Here is a 26,558-nt window from a genome sequence, read left to right as displayed (position 1 = left end):
AGCCCTTTTCCCCCCGTTTCCATCCCAACCCCTGTCCCCGTATCTCTTTGCTCCATCCCACGCTCCCATCCCATGTGTCCAGCCTGTCTCTAACCCTGTCCCTATCCTGTGTCCCCATCCATGTCCCCATCCCATGTCCCCACCCCTATCTCCATTGCCTGTCCCCATCCCTATCCCCTGTTCCTATTCCTTGTCCCCCTCCCCTATCCCCATCCCATGTCCTAATCCCCTATCCCCCGTTCCCATCCCATGTACCTGTCCCATGTCCTCATCCCATGTCCCTATCCCCATCCCATGTCCCCATCCCTGCCCCCTGTTCCCATTCCCTCTTCCCATGCCCTGTCCCTGTTCCCTGTCCCCTCCCCTGTCCCCATGCCTGCCCCCTGTTCCCGTTCCCTGTTCCCATCCCTATCCCCCGTTCCCATTCCCTGATCCCGTTCCCTATCCCCCGTTCCCATTCCCTGTTCCCATCCCTATCCCCCGTTCCCATTCCCCGTTCCCGTTCCCTATCCCCCGTTCCCATTCCCTGTTCCCGTTCCCTATCCCCCGTTCCCATTCCCCGTTCCCGTTCCCTATCCCCCGTTCCCATTCCCCGTTCCCGTTCCCTATTCCCCGTTCCCGTTCCCTATCCCCCATTCCCATTCCCCGTTCCCGTTCCCTATTCCCCGTTCCCATTCCCCGTTCCCGTTCCCTATCCCCCGTTCCCATTCCCCGATCCCGTTCCCTATTCCCCGTTCCCATTCCCCGTTCCCGTTCCCTATTCCCCGTTCCCATTCCCCGTTCCCGTTCCCTATTCCCCGATCCCGTTCCCTATTCCCCGTTCCCATTCCCCGTTCCCGTTCCCTATTCCCCGTTCCCATTCCCCGTTCCCGTTCCCTATCCCCCGTTCCCGTTCCCGTTCCCTATCCCCATTCCCTGTCCCCATCCCGGTTTCCCCATTCCCGCTCCCGCCCCGCCCCTCCCACCGTGACCCCGCCCATTGCCCCGCCCACTAGCGTAGGCCCCGCCCCGCCCCGGAAGCGCTCCCCGCTCCTCAGTTCCGGTGGCGGCGGCGGCGGCGGCAGCAGGTACGGACCGGGCCGGGCCGAGCCGAGCCGAGCCGAGCCGAGCCGAGCCGAGCCGAGCCGGGCAGGTCAGGTCAGGGCAGGGCAGGGCAGGGCAGGTACGGACCGGGCCGGGCCGGGCCGAGCCGAGCCGAGCCGAGCCGGGCCGGGCAGGTCAGGGCAGGGCAGGGCAGGTACGGACCGGGCCGGGCAGGTACGGACCGGGCCGGGCCGAGCCGGGCAGGGCAGGGCAGGGCAGGGCAGGTACGGACCGGGCCGGGGCAGAGCCGAGCCGCGTCCCGCAGCCGGTCCTGCCCCGGGCGCTTCCCCCGAACTCTGCCCGTGCGCCCCCGGGACGGGCTCCCCGCCGGGGCTCGGGCCCCTCCCGCCCCCCGACCTGAGCTGTGCCCCTCTGGGACCGGCGGTGTCCCCGCTGTGACCCCGCTGTGTCCCCTGGCTCGACCTCCGCCTCGCCCCGGGCCGTGTCCCCGGGCTGTGTCTCTGTTTTGACCCCGTGTCCCGCACTGTGTCCCCACGGTCCCCGCCTCATTCCGGGCTGTGTCCCCCTCCCCCGCCCGGCTGGGGCACACGGGGGTCCCCCCAGCCCCCAGCCCGCCCCGGGCCGTGTCCCGTGTCCCAGCGCTGCCCTCCCGGCTCCATCCCGCAGGGATCGCCCCGGGCACCGCGTCCTGGCCGCGGCCAGAGCCCCGACGGGCACCGCGCTGGGGACAGGGCTCCTGGAAGGGCTGGGGGACGCGGGGTGAGCCCTTCACCCCCTCGGGTCGTGGCACATCTGTAGGGAAAGGCCTTGGCTCTGCATGGAATATGCTGGGAACTGGGCTTGGAGCGGACAGGGAGGCAGCTGGGCTGGTATCCTGTGCCCGCTGCCTCCTCCATGGAGATTTTGGGGGGGAAAAGCCCCAGAGTGGGTAAAAAGGAGCTGTGAGACAGCTCCAGCCTGAAGGAGCCGTGCTGGAGGTGTTGCTGTTGTTGCAGGTGTTTTGTGTGGAGTTTTGGCACCTGTCAGGGGTCCCATCCCTGCAGCACTGGGGGCTCAGGGGGTTTCTGCGTCTGCTCTCTCCTGGGGTGACAGAAAATGGGGTAAGCCTTGGATGAGCAGCTGGACTGATGTGGTTTGTGGCTCCCACACCATTTGTGGGGTCAGACTGCCAGGCTGAACAGGCTTTGGCACCCCAAGGGGCTTTCCAGAGGTGTTGGGCCTTGCTTGGATCAAGCCAGGCTGGGAATTCCATGGCAGGAGGTGTCCACCCTGCAGAACCTGGCTTTCCCAGGAGGAGAACATCCCCTCTGCCACGGGAACCTGATGCTGTGGCCAGGACAAAGTCCTTGGTGTCCCTGAGGACGCTCAGCTGGAGTTTGGGGGGAGCCCCTGCGGGTGCCATCCCTGTTCAAGGTGATTAAAAATGCCCCCAGCTCTCAGAGCATGGTGCTTTGGGCTCTGTGGCCGTGGGATCCTGGCAGTGTGTGCTGCAGGGGACGCCTCAGCATTGTCCTTTTTGCTTTTTTCTTGAGTTTATTCCCCAATTATTGGTGGGATGTATTGCTTGCTGGTGCCACTGCTTTGGATCTGCCAAGGGTTTTTTCGGTTTGCTTTGGGCACCTTGCTGATGGCACAGTGAGTTTGGCTCCTACCCCTGAGTTATCTGAGTTATCCCTTGTTTGATGGGGATGGAGCCTTTTGGGATGCCCATGGGTTGGTCAGAAGCAGATTGGTGAGAGGATGTGGATGGTCCTGGGTGGGATGCAGCAGAATCACAGCCCTGAGCTGGAGCAAAGACTGGCTCCAGTTAGGCCAGAGAGAGGAAAAATATCTTACTGGGAAGGTGTGAGGGGCAGCTGGGAGGGTTTGTGGTGCTCTGGCAGAGGTGGGATGGGCACAGGGATGGGAGCTGTGGGATGGGCACAGGGATGGGAGCTGTGGGATGGGCACAGGGATGGGAGCTGTGGGATGAGCACAGGGATGGAAGTTGTGGGATGAGCACAGGGGTGGGAGCTGTGGGATGTGGGATGAGCACAGGGATGGGAGCTGTGGGATGAGCACAGGGATGGGAGCTGTGGGATGGGGACAGGGATGGGAGCTGTGGGATTTGGGATGAGCACAGGGATGGGAGCTGTGGGATGTGGGATGGGCACAGGGATAGGAGCTGTGGGATGAGCACAGGGATGGGAGCTGTGGGATTTGGGATGAGCACAGGAATGGGAGCTGTGGGATGAGCACAGGGGTGGGAGCTGTGGGATGGGGACAGGGATGGGAGCTGTGGGATGAGCACAGGGGTGGGAGCTGTGGGATGAGCACAGGGATGGGAGCTGTGGGATGGGCACAGGGGTGGGAGCTGTGGGATGGGCACAGGGGTGGGAGCTGTGGGATTTGGGATGAGCACAGGGATGGGAGCTGTGGGATTTGGGATGAGCACAGGAATGGGAGCTGTGGGATGAGCACAGGGGTGGGAGCTGTGGGATTTGGGATGAGCACAGGGATGGGAGCTGTGCCCTTGGCTGTAGGATGGGAAACACTGCTGTGAGTAAGGAGGGAAAGAACAGGGGCCAGCACGAGGCTCTGGAGCTGCTGGGCTGTGTATCCTCCACCTCTGGTTCTCTTCTTGCACCCTGGGGTGTTTCTCTCCCTTGGCTGGTGCTTGTGGCAGCTCCTGGGGTTTGTCCATGGGGCAGGGATGTGCTCAGAGCTGTGTTGGTGTGCTTATTTTATTTTTCTTTTTCATTCATGGGGCTGTTGGGGTGCATTTCATGAGTTTTATTTGTAGTATTAGCTTTATTACATGGTTGAGACAATAGGAAGATGGTAAAGCTTATGTGCAGCTAGTAGCAGCTGAAGATTTCTTTGTTGCAGAATATTTAAAAAACTTTTAGCTAATAGCATACTGCTAAAGTTTATAGATAATTATTCTAGCTAATTACTAAAAGTACACATATACTTGTTTCACACAGTGTTTGCTTGTCTTCTTTCTATTGATAATACACAGGACATTATTATTAAGTCTAAAACCTTCTGCTATCTTGCTAAGCATATTTTCTTGTAGACTTAAGGTCTATCTTAGCCAAGCTTAAGACTTAAGCTATTGTTTCATGCCCTTGCTTGCTGTTCTATTATAACTTTTCTCCTTTCAGACTTTGTAACTACAACTTAGCTCTAAGTTTTTTGTTCTTTCTGTTTCTGGGGGCTGCTTTTACAGCTTTTCTGGAAGCCTTCTTGCCTTTACTAATTCCCACAGGGTGCCTTCACCACCTCACCCCTGCCTGGCCTCTGCAGTGCCCTGGAGCTGCCTCACACCAGCAGGGAACAGTTGCATGATTCCCCATGGCTCCAGTTACCCATTAATTTTTTAGTCTTCCTTAATTTCCCTAATTGTGCCACCTTGGCCCTCAGGTGCTTCATGCCAGCTGAGGTGTTTGCTTGTGGGAGTTGCCTTTCCCCACTAACCTCCAGCTGCCCCTCTGTTTTCCAGGTGAGCCCTTTCCTAGGAGCTTGTCCTTGGAGTTCTGCTCCTTTCTGCTCTCCCTGGCTTTGGGTGCCAGCCTGTCCCCCCTGAGCAGCAGGAATGTGTGTGCAGGGATGAGCTTTCCCTTTCCCTTTCCCTTTCCCTTTCCCTTTCCCTTTCCCTTTCCTCCATCCCCTCCAAGACCTGGGGCAGGCTGGGCAGATCAGAGAATTCCTGGGCTGGGCTGGGCTGTCAGAGGGTCACGAAGGACCTGGGAGCTGTGGTGGGCTGGGATAAGCAGGGATTTGGGATGTCTTTGGCACAGGTTAAGGGCTGCATCCCAGCCCTGGGTCTGTGCTGGTGGAAGCTGAAAGTGAGACCAGAGGAGGCACCAGAGCTGCTCCAAGGGCAGGAGCCAGGCTGGGAGAGCTGGGGGTGCTCACCTGGAGAGGAGAAGGCTCCAGGGAGAGCTCAGAGCCCCTTGCAGGGCCTAAAGGGGCTCCAGGAGAGCTGGAGAGGGACTGGGGACAAGGGATGGAGGGACAGGACACAGGGAATGGCTTCCCAGTGCCAGAGGGCAGGGATGGATGGGATATTGGGAGGGAATTGTTCCCTGGGAGAGAGGTGAGGGTCTGGGATGGAATTTCTAGAGCAGCTGTGGCTGCCCCTGGATCCCTGGCAGTGCCCAAGATGTCCCTGTCCTGGCAGGGGATGGGGCTGGATGGGCTTTAAGGTCCCTTCCCAGCCAAACCATTCCATGGTGAAAGTCTTTGGTCAGCAGCATCTCAGCCTTCAAGGATGGAGGAATTATCCTAAAACAGGGTAGTAAAAGTAGCAGAAGAAATGAATTTTCCTGCCCTCTCCATAAGTAGAAATGAGTGGCACCAGCAATGGCTCATTTGGCATTAGTGTCATTCCCAGGACCCCCCTGGCAGCACTCGGTGGGAAGCCCAGTGATGTCTTTGTTGTTGTATTTTGGGTTTAGGAGCCTCTTGTTTTCCCAAGGTAGCTGAATTTGGGAGGTGCTGGCTTGGCAATGGGAAAAATGGGGTGGCTGAGCTCTGCCATGTCCCTGAGCTGGGGGCTTGAGAGGCTCAGTAGAGCAGCAGTGCTCTGGTGTGTGTGGAGCTGTGGATTTGAGTCCCCTGGAGTGAATAAAATCGGGGATAAAAGGCTTTGGGTTTGTGCCACTGCCAAAACCTGTCCCAAAACCAGTCCTGAGGAGCCCAAACTGGTTATGGGGGGGCTCTGGGTGCTCCTCTCCAGCAGCTTCCAAATCTTTAGGGACACTTAACTCCTTGAATCCTGTTTGCCAGACCAGCTTAAAACAAGTTTGGTGTGAAGATGGGGCAAAATCTGAGCCACCACAAGGTCAGGGGTGGTCGGTACCCTTTGCTTTGCTACTTGCTTTTTGTGAGTGAGGAGCTGCTCCACTCAGCCTCTCACTGGGACATCAGTGTGGAAAGGAGCTGGGTGGGAATTGCTGGAGCTGAGGGAGCAAACACCTTCTCCCAGCTCCCAGCTCTGCATCCTTAAAAGCAGAGCCAGGCAGCAGCGCTGGCCCCTGCCCAAGGGCTGAGCTGTGGGAATTCACCTGCGGCTGGCAGCCAGCCCTGCCTTGTCACCCTGGCACAGCCTGGGGGACACACAGGGTGCAGGGTGCTGAGCACTGGGGTTTGGGTCCCCTCATCACCCTGCTCCGGGCCCTGGGGTGCTTCCTGCCCTGGGGAAGGTTGTGTTGGAGTGAGGAGTGAGGGCTGTGCCTTCATTCCTGAGCTGGAGGAGCCGCTTTCCTTCTTGGGGTTACTGCAGGGCTTAAAGGAGTGGGGGAATGGGTGGATGTCTCAGCCTCTGAAATCAGTGGGGTTTTTTTCAGTGGGGTTGTGGATGGGAAGGCCACAGGCTGTGCTTTCCCTGGCTCTGGGGGAGCAGGGAGCTGCAGGGAAGTGGCCGGTGTGATTCATGTCTGTGAGCTGCCTGCACAAATTCCCTGCTCAGCTTCAGGTTTGCTTTCCAGGCACTTCTGCAGAGCAGGGCTGAGTGTGAGCCAGGTCCTGGAATCGAGGGACTGCAGTGAATCCTCTTTCCTTCCTTCCTTCCTTCCTCCCAGTCTGGCAGGACGGGATCTGCAGTGAGGTGCAGAGAGCTGTGGCGCAGCCCGGAGCTCCCGCTGTTCCCTGGAGAGCCATCGACTTAGTGGGATAAAAAAGGCTCTGAATCAATCCCAGGTAACTGAGGCAGGGAGGAGCGTCCTGTCTCACGAGGGGCAGGGCTGTGGGAGTGTGGTGCCAGGCTTCTCCCTCTGGAATAGCACCAGGATCATGCTGCCAGCCCCCAGAGCAGCCCCAAACCCACGCAAACTCCTTCCCTCTCCTTCTCTGCCAAGCTGTGTGCTCTGCCCAGCGTGCTCAACCCCCAGATTTCATCCAGATTTTCTTTTTATCCCTGCTGGGGATCCCTCTCCTGCTTGGACAGGGAACAGAGGACACAGTTCCTCTGTGCTCCTGCTGCGTTTGGCTTTCAAGATGCTCATTTGCATTTTAAACCCATCCGCAAGCTCTTTTTTTAATCTCTTTTTTTTTTTTTTCTTTTCACTTGGCTTTGCTTCCTGTATTCCTGCCCCTCCAAAACAGCAAGGCCACTGCAGGCTTTCAAGGACAAGCCTCTGGTTCCTTCCCTGTTGAAGGAAAGATGGGAAAGCCAGCAATAAAAGCCAAATCCCCACTGACCTTTCTGAAGGGCTGCACATCGCCTTCCTCAGCCTGCCAAGCCCTAAATCTGCCCTAAACTGCCTGAATTGTATAATGGAGCCTCAAGTGCTGGCCCGAAACCTCACACTCTTGGAATCTAAAGCAGCCCTGCTGGAGCAGGGCTGGTTTGTGGAAGAGGCTCCCTTTGATCTGGCAGATCTGTGCCCCTGGGCCGCGCTGTCCCATTGGGGTTTGGCTCAGTTCCTGTCCCCAGCCCAGAGCTGTTCCCTGTAGGTGAGAGGGAGGGCTGGGTGTGAGTTTTCCTTAAGAAAGCATTTTTTGGATGAGGAGAAGCCAATCCAGGGGAGATCACTGAGCCCCTTCTGCCTGGCTCTGTGCAGGATGGGATGAGCAAAGTCAGGGCTGCAGCCCTGGAATCTTCAGTGATTCCTTTCCTCCTCCACATCCTCTTTGGAGAACCACCTGATTCCCCATCATCACAGAGCTGCGAGGTGCTCACCCTCCCTTAGGGATTGTGCTTCTCCTTGTGACTCTTCCCATGAGATCCCAAACTCTCTCCCTCTCCTGGTGTTTTTCCTTTCTGGAGCTCTCCATCACAATCCCTGCAAGGAAATTATTAGCCCTGAACCTCTGTGCTCTGCCTCTCCTCCAGGGCCGTGCTGCTGGCTGGAGACCACCATGACGGACTCCAAGTACTTCACCACCACCAAGAAAGGTAAGGGAAGGAGCAGGAATATCACAGTTCATCCCAAAATCACCAGCTGGTTCTTACTCCTGTATAAACCAGGTGGGGAGGGTTGGGAAGCTCCGGTGGGAATGCCCTGAGTCCCTGTGAGATGCTGTGGCTGACACCCCACCCTGCTCCTCGCTCTGGAGCAGCTCCTGGGCTGCTGTGGGGTCAGGACACCTTGTCCCCAGCCCCCTGACCCCAGCCAGGGCTGGTGGCAGCTGGTGATCGGCTTTAGCAGCTCAGGAGCTCCCCTGGGCAGCGCTTGGGGCCTTAAGCACTCTCCAGACCAAGGAATTAATGTGGAGAGAAGCCATGTGGCATCTTCCTCTTCAATCTGCCAGCCCAGAGGGGAGTAAGGAGCTCAGCGTGGCTTCAGGAGGGCACGAGGTGGTGCCCTGGGCTGGGGGGGATTTGGGAGCCACCCTTCTTCGTACAGCCTCGAGGAGCAGTGCCCAAAATCCACCTGCCATCATCCCTGGGAAGGGTAGGGCCTCATGGGGCTGGGATAAGCCCCCCACAGCCAGAAATAGCCTCTGGATGACCCCATCCAGTGCTCCTGGGGTGCTTCTGGCTCCTGCAGCATCTCCCATCACTGTGGGGCTGGAGGAGCTGCAGCAGGAGGTGAATATTTTCCATTCCCATGGGTGAGAGCTGAGTCCCCAGAGCAGCCCCAGCCTCGGGGAGGTGTTTGGGAAGGTAAATCCCTCTTTTCAGGGGTGGCAAAGGAACCCTGTCACACAGCAGAAGGGAGCTGTGCTCACCCAGCAGAGGGTTGGGGGACCCCTTCCACTAATCCCTGAGCTGCCATTTTTCCCATTTTTCCAGGGGAGATATTTGAGCTGAAGGCTGAGCTGAACAGTGACAAGAAGGAGAAGAAGAAGGAGGCTGTGAAGAAGGTGATCGCGTCCATGACTGTGGGCAAGGACGTCAGGTGTGTGCTGGGGCTGCAGCCTGGAATGTCCTGAGTGGGAAGGGACCCACAGGATTACCCAGCCCAGCTCCTGTCCCTGCCCAGACCCCCAACAACCCCACCCTGGGCATCCCTGGCAGTGCTGTCCAAAGGCTCCTGGAGCTCTGGCAGCCTCGGGGCCGTGCCCATTCCCTGGAGAGCCTGGGCAGTGCCCAGCATCCTCTGGAGAAGAACCTTTTCCTGAAATTTACCCTAAACTTCTCCTTCATGCTGTTCTCCCTTGTGCCCAAGCCAAACCCAGCTGGATTTTGGGTTCCCTTTTCCCCCTGTTGCTTCCAAGGGGGTTTCCATGCTGCTTTCCCCTCGGGATTCACCCTGGTACACTCCTGGCTGCAGCTCTACCTCCTGGAGTGCAGTTTGTGTCCACGTGGCCACCTGGCAGGTGGGGGCTCTCCTGGCTTTTGCTGTAATCTGGCTAAAAGAGGATTGGTCTGGCTGCCAGATCAGTTTGTTGGGATTATTCCCACTTCCTTTGTGTGTTACTAAAAACAAGCAGGACCCCCTCGGAGGGTTGGTGGCGGTGCCTGGATGCTGATAAACCCTTTGCAGCCTCCCCAGTCCAAAAGGTCAACAGCTGCTGCTGTTCCTGCTTCCCTTTTTCCATCTGGCTGAGCTGCACGTGGCTCCTTCTGTGCCTTTTCCTGCATGGACCTGTCCCAGCACAGGCAGCATCAGCAATTTGATTTTCATGGTGCATTTGAGAGTAAATGGAGGGAAAACACACTCGGGGTTGGGAGAACTGGGGCATCCCTGGCTCCCAGAGCAGCAGGGAGTGTCTGTCTTGGGACCACTGTGGAAATCACATGGGAATGGCAGGGGCTTCCAGTACTTGAAGTGACTTAAAAAAAGAGGGAGCACAGCTTTTTACAGGCCAAAGGAGAATGGCTTTAAACTAAAAGGGATTTAGATGGGATATTGGGCAGGAATTGTTCCCTGGGAGTGTGGGCAGGCCCTGGCACAGGGTGCCCAGAGCAGCTGTGGCTGCCCCTGGATCCCTGGCAGTGCCCAAGGCCAGATTGGGACAGGGCTTGGAGCAGCCTGGGACAGTAGAAGGTGTCCCTGCCCATAGCAGGGGGTGGAACTTGATAAGCTTAAAGATTCCATGATTCCTAACCCATTCCATGATCCTGTGGCTGTGTCAGCCCATTTTTTTGGTGTGTGCCTGTTTCAGGCTGCAGGGAAGCAGTTTGCTGAGTTCACTGCTCCCCAGGAGGTGCCAGCAAAGCCCAAAAGGTTTAGCCAGGGGTGAGACCAGTCCAGGTGGGGATCAGCTTTGCAAAACCCAGTTCCCTGGATTTAGGGGGCTCTAGGTTTGATCCTGTCAGGGCTGGTTGGGTTTGAGGAGGTGGAGAAGCTTCCAGCAGCCTTGGGACATCTGTCAGGGTGGAATAACCTCTGTGTTAGGCCTGGGATCTTGATTGCCTCCCCTGAGGTGGTTTAATTGTCTAATTGGTCTGTCTTTGGATGAAACAGCATCTCTGGTACCCCACAGCTCATCCCAGGATGTTCAGGAAGGGGAAGCCCCAGCTCTGTGCAAGCAGATCCCACTGCATTGCCCTCCATCCCAGCAGAGTATCCTGGTGCTCCAGACTCACCCAGGGGAGTGGGGCTCTTCCTTTTGGCACCATCCTGTGATGCTGCATAAAATCCTGGAATATCCTGAGTTGAAAGAGATCCACAAGAGTCATCCAGTCCAGCTCCTGGTCCTGCAGAGGACACCTCAACAACCCCACCCTGTGCCTGAGAGAATTGTCCAGCACCTTCTCCCAGGGCAGTGGATGTGCCCTGGAGCAGGGATGCAGCAGAGCCATGTGGGAAAGCTCAATTTTGATCCATCAAGGGCTGGTTTTGATACAGATCCATTAAAAAAATCCACTGGGGGTGGGCATTTCAGCCATGTCTGCTGCAGGGTGGGCTCAGGTCATGGAAGCATCGAATCATGGAATGGTTTGCGTGGGAAAAGGTCCTTAAAGCCCACCTAATCCAACCCCCCTGCCATGGCAGGGACACCTTCCACTGTCCCAGGCTGCTCCCAGCCCTGTCCAGCCTGGCCTTGGGCACTGCCAGGGATCCAGGGGCAGCCACAGCTGCTCTGGGCACCCTGTGCCAGGGCCTGCCCACCCTGCCAGGGAACAATTCCTTCCCAATCTCCCATCCATCCCTGCCCTCTGGCACTGGGAAGCCATTCCCTGTGTCCTGTCCCTCCATCCCTTGTCCCCAGTCCCTCTCCAGCTCTCCTGGAGCCCCTTTAGGCCCTGCAAGGGGCTCTGAGCTCTCCCTGGAGCCTTCTCCTCTCCAGGTGAGCATCCCCAGCCTGCCTCCTAGGAGAGAGCTGGGTTCTCCTGGCTTTGGGGACAGGTTATCCGTGGGAAGGGGGTCCCGTGGGCAGCGTGGCCGTGTCCTGCCTTCACCGAGCTCTCTGTGTTCCAGCGCTCTCTTCCCGGACGTGGTGAACTGCATGCAGACAGACAACCTGGAGCTGAAGAAGCTGGTCTACCTCTACCTGATGAACTATGCCAAGAGCCAGCCAGACATGGCCATCATGGCTGTGAACACCTTTGTGAAGGTGAGGGGACAGGGCTCCTTGTCCCAGGGCCACAGGGGACACCACGTGCCAGCTCACGGCGCCGAGCTGCACATCAGGGAGCGTGGGCAGCTTTCCAAAGCCTCTCCCTTCTGGAGGAGGGGCTCTTCAAGCTCTAGAAAACTGATTGAATTTGTCCAGTAATGCAGAAACTCAGTTTTTGGCAGCTGTCCTGTGCCACTTGCTCTGTCAGGGGTGTGGGCAGCTCCCGTGATTGAGAGCTGCCATGTGACTTTATGGGCTGAGAAATCCCTCGTGATCTTCCCGTTGGAGCTGGGAACTGAAGAGTGTGTTAGGAACCAGGATATTGCCAAATCACTCAGTGAAAAGGCCTGGTGGGCCTTAGAGGGAGTTCGGGCTTTTCAGGGAGGATAAACCCACGTAATAATGTCAATATGCATTTCCAACATCAGATTGGTTTAGGTACCTGGTGTAAGTGATGAGGACATGAGATTCCTGGATGGATTGAGGAGTTCTGGGCGTGAGGATTGGTGGTGTTGGAACTCAGTGAGTGCAGGACAAGAGAGAAGCTTCTCTTGGGTGACTTGTTCTCAAGAGCAGAACATGAAAACCTCCAGATTTTAACCCAAATCCTCCTGGAGGACCTGAAGCCCTGATTTATTAAAGAAATGTGGATATTGATCCAGTACCGGTATCCAACTGTGACGGACAAAAACTCTCTGACAGTTTAAAGTTAGAAAGTGTATGTTCATTGCGGCGCCGGGCAGCGTGCGGGATAGCTCCCAAATACACACTGCACCTTTCCAATGATTACAGAGTCCTTTTATCCACACAAGAACTGAATACCCAAAATACAAATACATATTCATTATCTTGGTACATCCCATTCCTGCTTCGTATGCTAATCATTCCAAAAGCTATTAATCATGCGTAGTTTGTTCCTTGAAATGGGTCGGTGGTCCCTTTCATGAGGAGGGGTCCCAAAACGAGGAAGTAAATGAAGTCTTCCTCATTTTGACCTTTCTACCTTTTCAATGCTAATATGACAAATGAACCTTGGTAGAACTCCCATTCCCTGTCTTCAATTGGTTTCAGAACAGAGGAGGCCCACAATTGTCTCATGTTCCTAAAAGCTGTTTGTCAGTTTCTATATTCCTCATTATAAACCCAGCTAACTAAACATTGTGTTGACAAGCAATCAATTATTAGTTAACTACTAACTCTAACTTCATCAAGGCCTACTCATTTATTTTAATTAACTCTAGTAAGGCTTATCTCTAACTAAAATCTTAGCTCCTCTAAAATCTCTAAATCCCTTAAAGTTTATGTTTCACCCCCTGGAGATACCTGAGGAGCCCAGGATATCCAACCTCTCCTCTCCTCTCCTCCCTGCAGGACTGTGAGGACCCAAACCCGCTGATCCGGGCTCTGGCTGTGCGGACCATGGGCTGCATCCGTGTGGACAAGATCACGGAGTACCTGTGCGAGCCCCTGCGCAAGTGCCTCAAGGACGAGGACCCCTACGTGCGCAAGACGGCCGCCGTCTGCGTGGCCAAGCTGCACGACATCAACGCCCAGCTGGTGGAGGACCAGGGCTTCCTGGACACCCTCAAGGATCTCATCTCAGACTCCAACCCCATGGTGATTGGTTTTTGCCTTCTTCACCTCCTCTTCATCCAAATGGCAGTCACCACTCTCCCATCATGTTCGTGCCCAACTCCTTTCCTCCCAGATTCTCTTCTTGGTGTTAACGAACCATTTTTGGGGAGTTTTTGCTTCTCGGGACTGCAGGCTGTGTTCCCTGCCCCATAACACTGTCTCCCGGACAGAGGGTTTCTCCCATCCCGTGGCTGTGTGTTATTCCTCTGTTCCCAGTGGGAAGGAGGCTGCTCCATCTGGCTCAGGGCAGAGGGAAGCTGCTGCTTGGTTCTGGTACCACAGAGCCAGTGGCTTTTGCCTCTGGTTTTCCTGGCAGCTGGGCTTTGGCTTCCCTCCCTTTCTGCAGGCGTGGGGAACTTTAAAACTGCCTTTCCCCAGGGTTTCTCTTCCCACAGCCTTTTCTGCTTTTCCAGTCTTACCCTGGGTAGTGTTGAGCCCAGGAGTTGTGTGGAAAGCTCTGGGGCTCCTTGGAGCTGCCTGGGGAAGGGAACTGGGCAGGAAGCCAAGGCTGATTCCATGGAACATGTGGGAGCCGTTGGAGACGCAATGTGGGCGGTGGGAGCGTGCCGGTGGGGATGGCTCATCCATCCCCCTCAGATCTGCTGTGGGGAGGGAGAAGCTGGAGCCCAGATGTAGGTGGGATGTGAGGGGTTCGCAGCGAGGAGGCAGCTTCTCCCCTCACACCACATTTGGTGTCACCAATCCGTGTCCTGTCTCCCCTGGCAGGTGGTGGCCAACGCGGTGGCGGCGCTGTCGGAAATAGCAGAGTCTCATCCCAGCAGCAACCTCCTGGACCTCAACCCCCAGTCCATCAACAAGCTGCTCACGGCCCTCAACGAGTGCACTGAGTGGGGCCAGATCTTCATCCTGGACTGCCTGGCAAACTACATGCCCAAGGATGACCGGGAAGCACAGAGGTGAGGGGACAAGAAGCGGCTTGGCACTGCCCCTTCTTCTCTGAGGAGAGTCTTCATCCTCCTGACCCTGCTGCAGGAGGTGGGACAGCGGGCATCTGCTGGACCTGTGCCTTGGGCATGGCCATCTGGAGCCTGCCCTGGTCCCGTAGTGAGCCCTGGCACCAGGATTGAGCTCCTTGAGCTGCTTAAAATGTGGCTGCAGGTGACAATGGGAACCGGGGAGCACCAAAATGGGGTCACTGCCAGAGGGTTCTGCAGGGCCTGGGGAATAACCTTCACTGGGGCATTCAGGAGCCAGCTCAGCCTCTTTGGGAAGGTCCCAAGCACCACTCAGCTTTCCTGCAAGTCCTTCCTCCATGCTGGCAGGAGTTTTTCAGCAGGAGGAAGGGCTGGGATCATTTCCTTTCCTTCCTCCTCGCCCTGTCAGCATCTGCGAGCGGGTGACACCGCGGCTGTCCCATGCCAACTCTGCCGTGGTGCTGTCGGCTGTCAAGGTGCTGATGAAGTTCATGGAGATGCTGTCCAAGGACCTGGATTATTATGGCACTCTCCTGAAGAAGCTGGCCCCACCACTGGTCACTCTGCTGTCTGCAGAGCCCGAGCTGCAGTACGTGGCCCTCCGCAACATCAACCTCATCGTGCAGAAGAGGTGGGTGTCCAGGTGTCCCCTCTTAGCCACGGGTGCTTCAATCCCTCTGACTGCAGCAGTGCCACAGCACATCCTGTAGGGTCTTTTCTTCTCTGTTATTTAAAATCCAAGGAGAGTCATGGAATTATGGAATGGTTTGGTTGGGAGAGATCTTAAAGCTCATTTAGTGGATGCCTTCCACGAGACCAGGTTGCTCCAAGGCCTGTCCAGCCTGGCCTTGAATCAGTTAGGTGAGGGAATGAGCAGGGAGCTAAGCTGGGATCTCCAGTTTAATGTATCCTTAATTTAATTTATTCTTTATTTGGGGCAGCAAAGGATGGCAAAGCCAAAAGCTTTGAGACTTTGGAGTAGTCACTCCGTGTCTAAGGAAGGATTTTTGTGCTGCCAGCTGCTTTCTCCACAGTTGTCCTCTTTGAACAAGTGCTCAGAGTCCTTTTGTCCCTTTGCTGATCTAAAATCCTGGAGGTGGCTGAGGCCCCACACGTGTGCCTGGAGCAGGAGTGGCAGCTGGAGAGCCCCAGCCCAGTCAGATGATTTGTTCTCCTCCCAGTCAGCACCGTGGTCGCCTCTTAAAAATAGCAGCAATTTCTGGGAGAAGTGGAAAGCAATTAGTGTCCCTGGGAGTGGGAATGTGGAAGGCAGCTTGGAGCTGGACCTGGCCTAGCTCTTTCTCAGCTTTGAGAGAGGGTGAGCTGGTGAGAAAGGTCCAGCCTAGCCCTGGGGTCTGGATTTGTGTCCCTGCTCCCACTAAAACGTCCCTTCCAGCCTTGGCAGGACAAACGTCCCCCGTTGCCTCACGTCTGGCCTGTGCTTGTAACAAGGTTGTGCTCTGTCCCCTACCTGCCAGCAAAGGGGAGCCAAGGGACAGAATCCTGGGGGATAACCACAGTGACTTGGACTCCTTGGCATCGAATAGGCCCCCAAAACTTTGGGATTGGGGTGGAAGTGAGTGCCTGTCCCCCCTAACGCTGTCTCTTGCTGTATCTTGCTCCCAGGCCCGAGATCCTGAAGCACGAGATGAAGGTGTTCTTTGTCAAGTACAACGACCCCATCTATGTCAAACTGGAGAAACTGGACATCATGATCCGCCTGGCCTCCCAGGCCAACATAGCTCAGGTCAGGAGCTGGGCTGGGCCACCCAGGGCTACCCCCGTGCCAGCCCCAGCTCTGCGGGATGCGGCTGGGAGCGGCTGTCCCACCCTGCCTGCTCGTGCTGGGTCACTGCCCCACTCTCCTGGTGCCTGTGCCTTGCTGCCAGGCTCTCACTGTGCTGTGCCCCCCTCTCCTGGTGCCTGTGCCTTGCTGCCAGGCTCTCACTGTGCTGTGCCCCCTTCTCCTGGTGCCTGTGCCTTGCTGCCAGGCTCTCACTGTGCTGTGCCCCCCTCTCCTGGTGCCTGTGCCTTGCTGCCAGGCTCTCACTGTGCTGTGCCACCCCTCAGGTGCTGGCAGAGCTGAAGGAGTACGCCACGGAGGTGGATGTGGATTTTGTGAGGAAGGCGGTGAGAGCCATCGGCCGCTGTGCCATCAAGGTGGAGGTGAGGGCTGGGACACGGCGGGGCCTTGTGGCACCGGTGGGTGGGCAGGGTAGCACTTTCCAGCACATTATGACCATCTCATCCCAGGAATTTGCAAGTTGGAGCCTTCCCAGGCGTGGGGATGAGCCATGGTTGTTCCACAGGGATCAGTGAGGTGCCAGGAGGGTTTTCCATCCCTTTATCCTTTGCAACTGGAGCTGCTTTGGGATCCCTGCCTAGAACAGGGCCAGGAATGCAGTGGGTGATACCAGTGGCTTGTTGGGGACCAGAGTGGGACAGCGAGGGAGCTGATCCCCTCCCTGAGGGGCTGAGAGGGAGCTGATCCCTTCCTAGGGGCTGGGAGGGTCCCAGTCATTTTGCAAGAGGCTGGCAAGGAGCCAATCCCTTCCTGAGGGGCTGGAAGGGAATCCATCCCTTCTTGAGGGGCTACTCAAAGGCTTTGCTTCCCTGTGGGGATAATTTTCCAAAGGGGATTATTAAAACCCTCCCTGGAAAGGTGTCTCTGCATGGTTGGAACACTTCCCATGGCGAGAGAGGAGCCTGTGGGAATGTGCAGAGAGGATGAGGAGGAGCCACACACCAGGATGTGAAGGGCAGACCACACTCAGTGTCCCCCGTTCTGCTGTGGGTTGGATCTGGGGGGGGATAAGAGGCAGTGGTGGGTTTGGGATGTGAGGGGGGGCTGTCCCTGTGTGACCGAGTCCCTCCGGCAGCAATCGGCCGAGCGCTGTGTCAGCACCCTGCTGGACCTCATCCAGACCAAGGTCAACTACGTGGTGCAGGAGGCCATTGTGGTCATCAAGGACATCTTCCGCAAGTACCCCAACAAGTGCGTGGGGATTCCCTGGGATGCGGCTCCTCTGGGATGCTCCCGACCCTACACGAGCTCTTCCCTCCACTCTGTGCTTGGGGGGCCACAAACTCTTGGTGGGATGAAGCCCCCGGAGCCTCTCCCCAGCACAGATGGCTTTGGGGTTTTTTGTCCCCAGTGCCAGGATGGTGGCAGTCCCAGATCCAGGCACTGAAATGGAGAGGAGCTGCCAGGGATGTGCAGGTCCCTTGTGTCAGCAGAAACTGTCCCTGGCTCTCAGTCCAGCTCCTGATGCTGGAACAAGGGCAGCAGGAGGAGAGGGGAGGGAATGTTCCAGCTGAGCCAGGATGAATAGGCAACTCTGTAATCAGGAAGTCGGGGACTAATAGTGGTAATAAATACTAATGAACTGAATAGGTAACGAGCAGAGCTCTGCAGGAATAGCTCCGGGTTCATTCAGGAGCAGGGAATGTGCTCTAGGATCAGTGTGGGCACTGCCCATGGGGCCAGGGGCCAGCCCCAGGCAGGGTGCCCTCGGCCACAGCTCTGCTGTGGGCAGTGGGACGTGCTCTGGAGTTTGGGTGGATCAGGATTCGGGTCTTCTCCTCTTGGTGAGCTTTCTCCTGCTCTCTGTCCTCCCCTCGGGAAGGTACGAGAGCGTGATCGCCACGCTCTGCGAGAACCTGGATTCCCTGGATGAGCCCGAGGCCAGGGCTGCCATGATCTGGATCGTGGGGGAATACGCCGAGCGCATCGACAACGCCGACGAGCTGCTGGAGAGCTTCCTGGAGGGCTTCCATGATGAGAGCACCCAGGTGTGCCAGGGGGACCTGCTGGCTCAGGGTGACACTGCCACAGAGCTCCTGCTAGATGGAGCAGGGGACAGTCTGCTCTGAAGGGATTGCTCGTGCAGGTGCTTGGGGCAGGTTTGGGTGTAGGATGTGGTCCAGGCTTGGGGTAACCTGGCAGAGTGGAAAGTGCTCCTGCCCAGGGCAAAAGGGGGAATGAGATGGGATTTGAGGTCCCTTCCAGCCCAAGCTGTTCCATGGTTCTGTGAAGTGCCACCATGGCGTTGTCCCAAGTGCCTTCCCTATTTCATGGTTGGCACCAGGCAGTGACCTGGTTATCCCGCTGTGCCAGCACAAGATCCCTTTGGAGCTAGAAAATGAGCAGAGGGAGCAGTGCCTGCCCTGTTGCCCAGGGCAACTGAGGCCAGAGGTTTTGCCTGTGGAATTTTGGAGAGTTTCCAACTCTGGAAAACTCTGCAAAACACCCTGTAACCAAGTGACAGTGAACAGGGCAAAGTCTACAAATGCTAAGTAGCAAAGCCAGAGATCCAGACTCCCTGAGAGGCTGGGAGGGGAATTCCTGCTGCTTATCCATGTGGAAGTCAGAGGATGCTCTGGCCTGTGCCCTGTGGGGCCATGTAACCTGCTCCCAAGATCCTGCCCCATGATGTTGGGGTCAACCTGTGTCTGAGGGTGTGGAGATGGGCTGGGAAGGGGCCAGGTGAGGTGCCCTGACAGGTGTCACTGCCACTGACATGGCCACCGTTCCTTTGGTCCCTTGAAAGGCAGGTTGGGGTTAGGTCCTGGGGGAAATCCATGTGTTCCTGCAAAAACCCAGTGTGACCTGTCTGTCTGTCTGTCCCTCACCCTGTCTGCTCCCACAGGTCCAGCTGCAGCTGCTGACAGCCATCGTGAAGCTGTTCCTGAAGAAGCCCACGGAGACACAGGAGTTGGTGCAGCAGGTGCTGAGCTTGGCCACACAGGTGGGTCCCACCTGGGAGAGCTTCCCAGGGCTTCCCATCCCCCGGGAAGTGGGAATGGCTTGGTCATGTGACAGCAGGCAGATAATTGGAGCTTAGTTCAGAATGGCTGGGGTTGGGAGGAACCTTAAAGATCCTCTTGTTCCAGCTTTCAGGGACACCTTCCACTGTCCCAGGCTGCTCCAAGCCCCATCCAGCCTGGCCTTGGGCACTGCCAGGGATCCAGGGGCAGCCACAGCTGCTCTGGGCACCCTGTGCCAGGGCTGCCCACCCTGCCAGGGAACAATTCCTTCCCAATCTCCCATCCATCCCTCTCAAACACCAACAAACGACCCACCAGTTTTCTCAAATCCATAATTCCCCCTAACCATTTCAACAACACCCATAACTCCGCCTTTCAACCAATCAATCACCACAACGCTATTCCACAAAAATTCCTCAAAGACTTATTAACACAACTCAAAAGCACAGGGAGGCCATTCCCTCTGTCCTGTCCCTCCATCCCTTGTCCCAGGTCCCTCTGGGAATGCTGGCAGTTGAAAGCCTGGAGAGCCTGGACTGGCATGGCTCAGGAGGCACCTTGTGGCCTCTTTGATCCCTGTGATCCCTCCAGGCAAGGCTTAGGTGGGGAAAGCAGCTCCGTAGTAGCTGCAGTTGCTCTGAGTATCTCCGAGTAGCTCCGAAGTAGCTGCAGTTGTTCCAAGTAGCTCCGTAACAGCTGCAGTTGCTCTGAGCAGCTCTGTAGTAGCTGCAGTTGCTCTGAGCAGCTCTGTAGTAGCTGCAGTTGCTCCGAGTATCTCTGAGTAGCTCCGTAGTAGCTGCAGTTGCTCCGAGTAGCTCCGTAGCAGCTGCAGTTGCTCTGAGCAGCTCTGTAGTAGCTCCATAGTAGCTGCAGTTGCTCCGAGCAGCTCTGTAGTAGCTGCAGTTGCTCCGAGTATCTTTGAGTAGCTCCATAGTAGCTGCAGTTGCTCCGAGCAGCTCTGTAGTAGCTCCATAGTAGCTGCAGTTGCTCCGAGCAGCTCTGTAGTAGCTGCAGTTGCTCCGAGTATCTTTGAGTAGCTCCATAGTAGCTGCAGTTGCTCCGAGTATCTTTGAGTAGCTCCATAGTAGCTGCAGTTGCTCCGAGCAGCTCTGTAGCAGCTGCAGCTTCCCAATGGCTTCCCAAAGGACTCGGACAACCCCGACCTGCGGGATCGTGGGTACATCTACTGGCGCCTGCTCTCCACGGACCCCGTGGCCGCCAAGGAGGTGGTGCTGGCCGAGAAGCCGCTGATCTCGGAGGAGACGGATCTGATCGAGCCCACGCTGCTGGACGAGCTCATCTGCTACATCGGGACCCTGGCCTCGGTGTACCACAAACCCCCCAGCGCCTTCGTGGAGGGCAGCAGAGGCGTCGTGCACAAGAGCTTGCCCCCACGGACAGGCTCGTGAGTATTCCTGTGCCCCCACCCCGTGCTGGGATTTCCAGGGCTGTGGATGGAGGGGTTGGATGTGGGGCTGCTGTGGGGTTGCTGGGCTCAGAGCTGAGTCCCCATCCCCAAGGGAGGTTCTGTAACAGCAGGGCTCTGTGGCTTCAACCCTGGCCTTAAAAAGCTGAAGGAGTGATCCCAGTGGAAGTGATCTCCACTGGGATTGTAGAGATTCTCAAGTGATTCCCAGTGATCTCTATGGGAATGTGTTGGGAGGGGGTCTTCTTTGCCATTGAAGTGTTGGGAGCCAGGATGGGATGGAGGGTTCAACTGGGCCAGTTCCTGTCTGCAGTGGGACCTCCTGTCCCAGCTGGAGCTCCTCACCCTCTTCCATCATTCCCTTCAGGAGTGAGAGTGCTGAGAGCCCGGACACAGCCCCGTCGGGGGGGCCAGCAGCAGATCAGCCCTCTGTCATCCCCACCCAGGGGGACCTGCTGGGGGACCTGCTCAACCTGGACCTGGGCCCCCCAGTGAGTGGGCCACCCATGGCCACCTCCTCCGTGCAGATGGGCGCCGTGGACCTCCTCGGGGGTGGCTTGGACAGCCTGGTACGTCCCAGCTCCTGTGCTCCTTCCCTGATTCCAGGCTATCCCACTGGCATCCTGCTGGGCTTGATGCTGGCTCTGGTCTGGGCTGTCCTGGGATAGGACAGACTTGTCAGCCTGGGGACATCTGGGCTGGCCCTTTCCTGCAGTGGGTGAGGACAGAGGGCATGGCACCCTCATTTATCCTGCCATGATCCACTGGAGGGGTCCCACCCACCACTTCCCAGTGCCTTTTCTCTCCATTGGTGTGGATGCTCCCACTCCATGTGCTGTGCTGCAGGAGTGGCTGCTCTTGGGGACCCCTCTCTGACCCCCAAACTGCTGCAGGGCTGGGCCAGGATGTGGCCACTCCCGGCCTGTGGGGTGCCCCCTGTGCCAGGAGATGTGGAGGTGACAGCGTGCCCTCCTGGGAATGCAGGCCAAGCAGTGGCTTGGCCTCGGGGTGAGGCGGGATGGAAACCTCTCCCTGTGTGGGAAACCTGCCCTGTGGGTGCTGGAGATGGGCCAGGCTCCCTGAAGGAACAGAGTTTGGAGTTCCCTCCATGACTCATGAAATCCAGCAGGTTCATCCCAAGGGAAGGCAGCATCGTTGCCTTTCCTGTTTTGTAACCCTGCAAGTGCTGCTCTGGCACCTTGTGGCTCCCAGGGATTGGTGATGGGCTGGGAATGAGGTCTGGCTCTGTCCCCTGGCTCCAGGACAGCCATGGACAGACGGACAGATGTGTCAGGACTAACCTCTGTCCTCTCCTCCCCTTCTCTTCTCTCTCTTTTTGTCTCTTCTCTCCTGGCTTCTCTCTGCATGTGGCTGGCTCTTCTCTCCACCTTGCCTGCTTCTGCTTGGAGATGGGGGACGAGTCAGAAGGGGTATGGATCACCCTCTGCCCAGCCCCGTGCCCACCCCTGGCTGCCCCTGCTCCCCCCAAGCCCCAGTGACACCTCACTTCCCTCTGGGGGACAGCCATGGCCCCTCACAGCTCCTGGTCTGGGACCACTGGAGCATCCTGACTCCAGGCCCTTGCTGCCCCACACTGCTGCTTCCAGGGAGTGTCCAGAGGGGACATTCTGGGGACCCCTGTTCCCTGCCCTCAGCCCTGTCCCTGCTGATGCCCCTTTCTTCTCTTGCAGCTGCGCAGCGATGTGGGAGGCAGCCCTGCTGTGAGTGTGCCCTCACACCCAAACCCTCTCATTCTCTGCATCCTCCTCCTCTTCCTCCTCTTCCTCCTCCTGTCCCCCTCGCCGTGGTGCCCCCGTAACCCCTCCCTTGTCCCCGCAGATGGGTGGCGGCGGTGGCAGCTTCACACCAGCTCCCAGCACCACGGCGCCCACAAACGTGGGGGCACCCCTTGGCAGCGGCCTGGGTGACCTCTTCGACCTCACCGGTGGGGTGGGGACCCTCTCAGGATCCTACGTGGCCCCCAAAACGGTGAGTGGGGCAGCCAAGCTTGGGGTTAAGGGGGGCACAGACCCCCATGCCCACCCCCCACAGCAGAGCCCCTCTGGAGGAGGTGAGGGAGCACCAGAGGCTCTGCTTTGGGTGACACCCCAAGGGTTTCTTGTCTCCTGGCCCAGGTCTGGCTCCCTGCCATGAAAGCCAAGGGGCTGGAGATCTCTGGCACCTTCAGCCGCCAGGTGGGCTCCATCTCCATGGACCTCGTGCTGACCAACAAAGCCCTGCAGGTCATGTCTGACTTTGCCATCCAGTTCAACCGCAACAGGTGAGTCCCACCTGGGCTGGGTCACCTGGGACCCGTGGGGACACTGCCAGAGCTGTTTTGTGTGGAAAAGGGCATGAGGAAGGAGCTCTAAGGGCTGGGAACAGCCTCTGGTGATGACTCTTCTCTCTCTGATGGCAGTGGTGGTGATGAGCACCAAACCAAAGCCTCTAAGAAGTTGGCTGAAGAGGCTGTTCCTCAGGGTCTGACCATTGTCCTCTTGGTTGTCCTGAGGAACCGATGCTTCCTTTTCCCTCAGAGGCACTGAGGCAATGCTGCACACGGGTGGAGGAGGAAGGGGGAGATTTGGGGTTACCCCAGGGTGGGCAGGGCAGGAACCAGCCCCGTCCTGGACAGTGCAGGGGCAGCAAGGCGATTCCTGGGATGCCTGTGGAGGAAGGCAGGGAGCGCCAGGCTTGGATGGACAGTGCCTTGTGCCATCCCCTGCTGTCCCCACCCTGACTCCCTGCCCTCCCTGGTGTCCCCCAGCTTTGGCCTGGCCCCAGCAGCTCCTCTGCAGGTGCATGCACCTCTGGCTCCCAACCAGTCCGTGGAGATCTCCCTGCCCCTCAACACCGTGGGCTCCGTCATGAAGATGGAGCCCCTCAACAACCTCCAGGTGGGGAACATGGGGCTGTCCCTTCCTGGGGAGCTGGGGATGGGGCAGGTCCCTTGGAGAAATCCAAAGGGAGGTGTGACAGCAGGAGCCAGGTGCTTGTTGCAGTGACACCTGGTTCCAGGGGGATAGGGATGGGATAGGACACTTTGGGATGGGATGGGTGGGACATTTTGGGATGGGATGGAGCATGATGAGATGGGACATTTTGGGATGGGATGGGACATTTTGGGAGAGGATGGGATGGAACATTTTGGAAGCCTGCTGTGGGTCGGAGGTGTTGAAATCCCTGTGTCCTTTCACCCCAGGTGGCAGTGAAGAACAACATTGATGTCTTCTACTTCAGCACCCTGTACCCCCTGCACATCCTGTTCGTGGAGGACGGCAAGATGGGTGAGTTGGGTGACCATGGCTCCAGCAAGGTGTGCTCTGTCACCTGTCCCTAGGTGCCATCCCAGCCCCTGGAACCTTCTTGATCACACTGGGTGAGCCCCCAAAAGCAGGTGGCTGCCCTGAGCCTGTTGGAGCAGGTGTCAGGGTGACATGCCTTGGCTGCCATGTCACCCCTGCTGTGTCACCCTTGGTGGTGGCCACTCTGGCAGCTCCCTCAGTGCTGGTGTCCTCCCTCCCTGCAGAGAGGCAGATGTTCCTGGCCACTTGGAAGGACATTCCCAACGAGAACGAGACCCAGTTCCAGATCAAAGACTGTTCCCTCGGCGCAGGTGGGTCCCACCCCCTCGGAAGGACCTGGCTCGGGTCACGCTTAACTAACCCTGTCCCCAGGTGCCACATCCACATGGCTGTTAAATCCCTGCAGGGCGGGGACTCCAGCACTGCCCTGGGCGGCTGTGCCATCCTTTCCATGAAGAAATTTCCCCTAATTCCCTAATACCCAATCTAAGCCTCCTCCATGACAAGGACGGGAGGAGATGGGGCAGGAGCAGGTCCAAGGGGAGCAGGGGGTCAGCCCAGCCCCTCAGCCTCTCTCTCCCATCCCAGATGCTGTGAGCAGCAAACTCCAAGGCAGCAACATCTTCACCATTGCCAAGAGGAACGTGGAGGGGCAGGACATGCTCTACCAGTCCCTGAAGCTCACCAACGGCATCTGGGTGCTGGCAGAGCTGCGGATCCAGCCCAGCAATCCCAGCTTCACGGTACATCCCATCCCCTGCCTGCTCCCAACCCCCCGGGGCTGGGGGGCACATCCCTGCTGTGGGACCTCCCCGGCTGCTGGTGGCGCTGGTGCCAGCCCCGCTGTCCCTCTCTCGTGGGGAGGGTGACACTGCCCCTGTGGGGACAGCTGAAGGACACAGAGGGGTCCCAACCCAGCCAGCTCCATGAAACCCCGTCCTCGGAGCATTCCCTGAGCAGGCATCTATCCACACCTCATCCATGAGCCGCCCCGATGTCCTGCTCCCCCTGTCCCCTCCCCGCCTCCCTGGCAGCCTTTGGGGTGGGACGAGCTGTGTCACCCTGACTCCTCTCTCTGTGTCTCCGTCCCCGCCGCCCGCCCTCGCCGGCCTGCCCGCTCTTGCAGGATTTGGAGGTTAGAGATTGGTTTTTCCCTGGCTTTGGGCTCTCCCTGGCTGCTGCCTGGATATTCCTCCCTCCCCCGATGTTTTTCCCTGCCCTGCCAGCCTCCTGGTGCCTCCTGCCTCTCCTTCCCAGCAGGGCTGGCACAAGGAGGGGGACGTTTCGGAGGGTTGAGATGTCCCCATCCCCTCCTGGTTTCATTGGGGATGAGGGTAGCTGAAAATCCTTGTCCCAGAGGATTCTCCATGAGCTTTCCCTGCTTGAGGAGCTAATTGATTTGGAATGATGTAATATTTAAGCAAACACCTGAAGGGGCTCGTTCCTCTTTGGAGAGGAGGATGTTTTTGGGGAACCCTTCACCCTGGAGTGCCAGGCTCTGAATCCAATCCCGAAAGCTGGAGTGTTGCCCCTGCCTGTTCCCTGCCTGTGCTGCATGTGGCTGGCTCTGCCCTGGGAGGGCTTGCAGGGGTGTAATAACCTTTTTTCAGCTGAAATCAGGAGCTGGACTGCCCCGTGGGAGGGTGCTGCAGCATGCAGGGCTCTGCTTTGGGGCTGGTGGCTCTCCAGTGTGGGGTGGGATGCCATGACCCCGCTCTTCCCTCTCTCCCCACAGTTATCCCTGAAATGCCGAGCACCAGAGGTGTCCCAGTACATCTACCAAGCCTACGAGACCATCCTGAAGAACTGAGGTGCTGCTGCAGCCCCTCCTCCTCCTCCTCCTCCTCCTCCTCCTCCTCTCCCCTCCCTTTCCCGCCCGAGGGAGCAGGGCCGGATCCGTGTGCATGTCCCCTTTCCTTCCTGCCCGGGACCCAGCCCCTGGGATTCTCCCTGTCCCGGCGGAGTTGGGGGGAGCAGAGGGGGCAGGGGGGCTGTCCTCAGTCCCTGCATCCCTGCAGCAATCCGTGTGTGAGTGATGCCGTGTCCTCCTCGCTGGTGCTGCTCCCTCCAGATCCCAGTTTCACCCTGTGGCTCCCAAAAGCCCCAGCTCCTGCTCCTGGCTCTCATGGAGCGCTGTCTGGTGGTGGGTTCAGCATTCCAAACCCTGGGAATAGTGGCTGGGGGGCCCAGAGTGCCGTGGGATTAGGTGGCTCTGGCTGCAGATCCCCCTGGAGCCCTGGGATTTGGGGCTGGAGCAGGTAGGAAACAGCTTTGGCTCTCCCTGATTTTGTGCCCTGGTTCAGCAGAGCTGTGGGTGAGCCCTTCACAGAGGATCTCCTTCCCATGGGAGCCCTTCCCAAAGCTCCCAGAAGGGCTGGAGGATCCCAGATTTGAGGCTGTACTTAAGGTGCAGGTTAAAAAGGGCTTTTCCAGCCCCCTCCAGCCCCTGCCACGGGGCCAGGAGGGCTCTGAGCGTCCCCTCTCCCCCAGCCCAGCCCCACGGCTCCCTCTGCTCCCCCCCTGCACCCTTGGGTGCTCCCCTGGGGGGGTCCCACTGCTCCTTTTCCCCCCAGATCAAGCCATGGGTCCCCCCCCTCCCTCGAAGCAGGAAATCTCTAATATATGAAAGATAAATATATTGTAATGTTCACTGGTTTGAAGGAAATGTTGAATAAAGGTGACACGGGGACGCTGCTGGGGAGGCCGTGGCCCGGTGACCCCGAGGGAAGCAGGATCCTGGGAGCTTCCTGCCAGCACTGCAGGGCCAGATAAGCCCTCGCTGGGGCCAGTGGCCCCCTGGCCTCTGGCACGGCAAGGCCTGACACAGCAGATGGGCAGGGCTGGGCCTGGGACCAGGGACACGGGGCCAGTCACCCCCTGGGGACAGGATGGGCCTGGAGAGCTCGTGGCTCCGCTCCTGGAGCCTCTCAGGGATCCATGGTGTCCAGTCTGGGTGCCCCGAGCCACTCCTGGGGCTGGGGCAAGCGTGGGGTCCCCAGAGGTGCTGCT

The 26,558-nt window shown here is 57.9% G+C and overlaps 1 protein-coding gene and 1 non-coding gene across 4 annotated transcripts; both read left to right on the top strand.

Moving 5' to 3' along the window:
* The first annotated feature begins 1,005 nt into the window (after positions 1-1,005).
* AP1B1 (adaptor related protein complex 1 subunit beta 1) lies at positions 1,006-26,199 on the top strand. Of its 3 annotated transcripts, none has more exons than XM_053959149.1 (24): positions 1,006-1,067; positions 6,519-6,729; positions 7,865-7,927; positions 8,768-8,873; positions 11,343-11,478; positions 12,853-13,098; positions 13,843-14,033; positions 14,461-14,682; positions 15,678-15,798; positions 16,122-16,217; positions 16,931-17,046; positions 17,678-17,843; positions 18,701-18,799; positions 19,964-20,223; positions 20,612-20,813; positions 21,654-21,674; positions 21,936-21,965; positions 22,084-22,233; positions 22,380-22,525; positions 23,012-23,141; positions 23,447-23,531; positions 23,774-23,860; positions 24,138-24,292; positions 25,285-26,199. In XM_053959149.1, the coding sequence occupies exons 3-24, from the start codon at positions 7,891-7,893 to the stop codon at positions 25,357-25,359; spliced, it is 2,877 nt and encodes a 958-aa protein (XP_053815124.1). In that variant the 5' UTR covers positions 1,006-1,067; positions 6,519-6,729; positions 7,865-7,890; the 3' UTR covers positions 25,360-26,199. The 3 variants fall into 3 exon arrangements, with proteins under 3 accessions (XP_053815124.1, XP_053815125.1, XP_053815127.1); XM_053959150.1 differs by having other exon boundaries at positions 1,017-1,067; positions 6,612-6,729; XM_053959152.1 differs by lacking the exons at positions 1,006-1,067; positions 21,654-21,674; positions 21,936-21,965 and adding an exon at positions 2,439-2,457.
* LOC128797445 (small nucleolar RNA SNORD125) lies at positions 22,619-22,723 on the top strand. The gene has a single exon (XR_008434139.1). It is a non-coding gene; the product is annotated as a small nucleolar RNA SNORD125 (small nucleolar RNA).
* Positions 26,200-26,558: the final 359 nt, after the last annotated feature.

Source organism: Vidua chalybeata, chromosome 18 (assembly GCF_026979565.1).
Source record: "Vidua chalybeata isolate OUT-0048 chromosome 18, bVidCha1 merged haplotype, whole genome shotgun sequence".
In the NCBI taxonomy this organism is placed as follows: domain Eukaryota; kingdom Metazoa; phylum Chordata; class Aves; order Passeriformes; family Viduidae; genus Vidua; species Vidua chalybeata.
Note: the sequence above shows the minus strand (reverse complement) of the source record. Positions and strands in the feature narration are given on the sequence as shown.

What these genes read in the sequence shown, in the direction of transcription:
- AP1B1 (XM_053959149.1), top strand. Translation starts at nt 7,891, where the DNA reads ATGACGGACTCCAAGTACTTCACCACCACCAAGAAAG. An exon ending in ACTGTGGGCAAGGACGTCAG is followed by an intron (nt 8,874 to 11,342) that starts GTGTGTGCTGGG and finishes TCTGTGTTCCAG; the next exon opens with CGCTCTCTTCCCGGACGTGG. An exon ending in ATGTGGGAGGCAGCCCTGCT is followed by an intron (nt 21,966 to 22,083) that starts GTGAGTGTGCCC and finishes TTGTCCCCGCAG; the next exon opens with ATGGGTGGCGGCGGTGGCAG.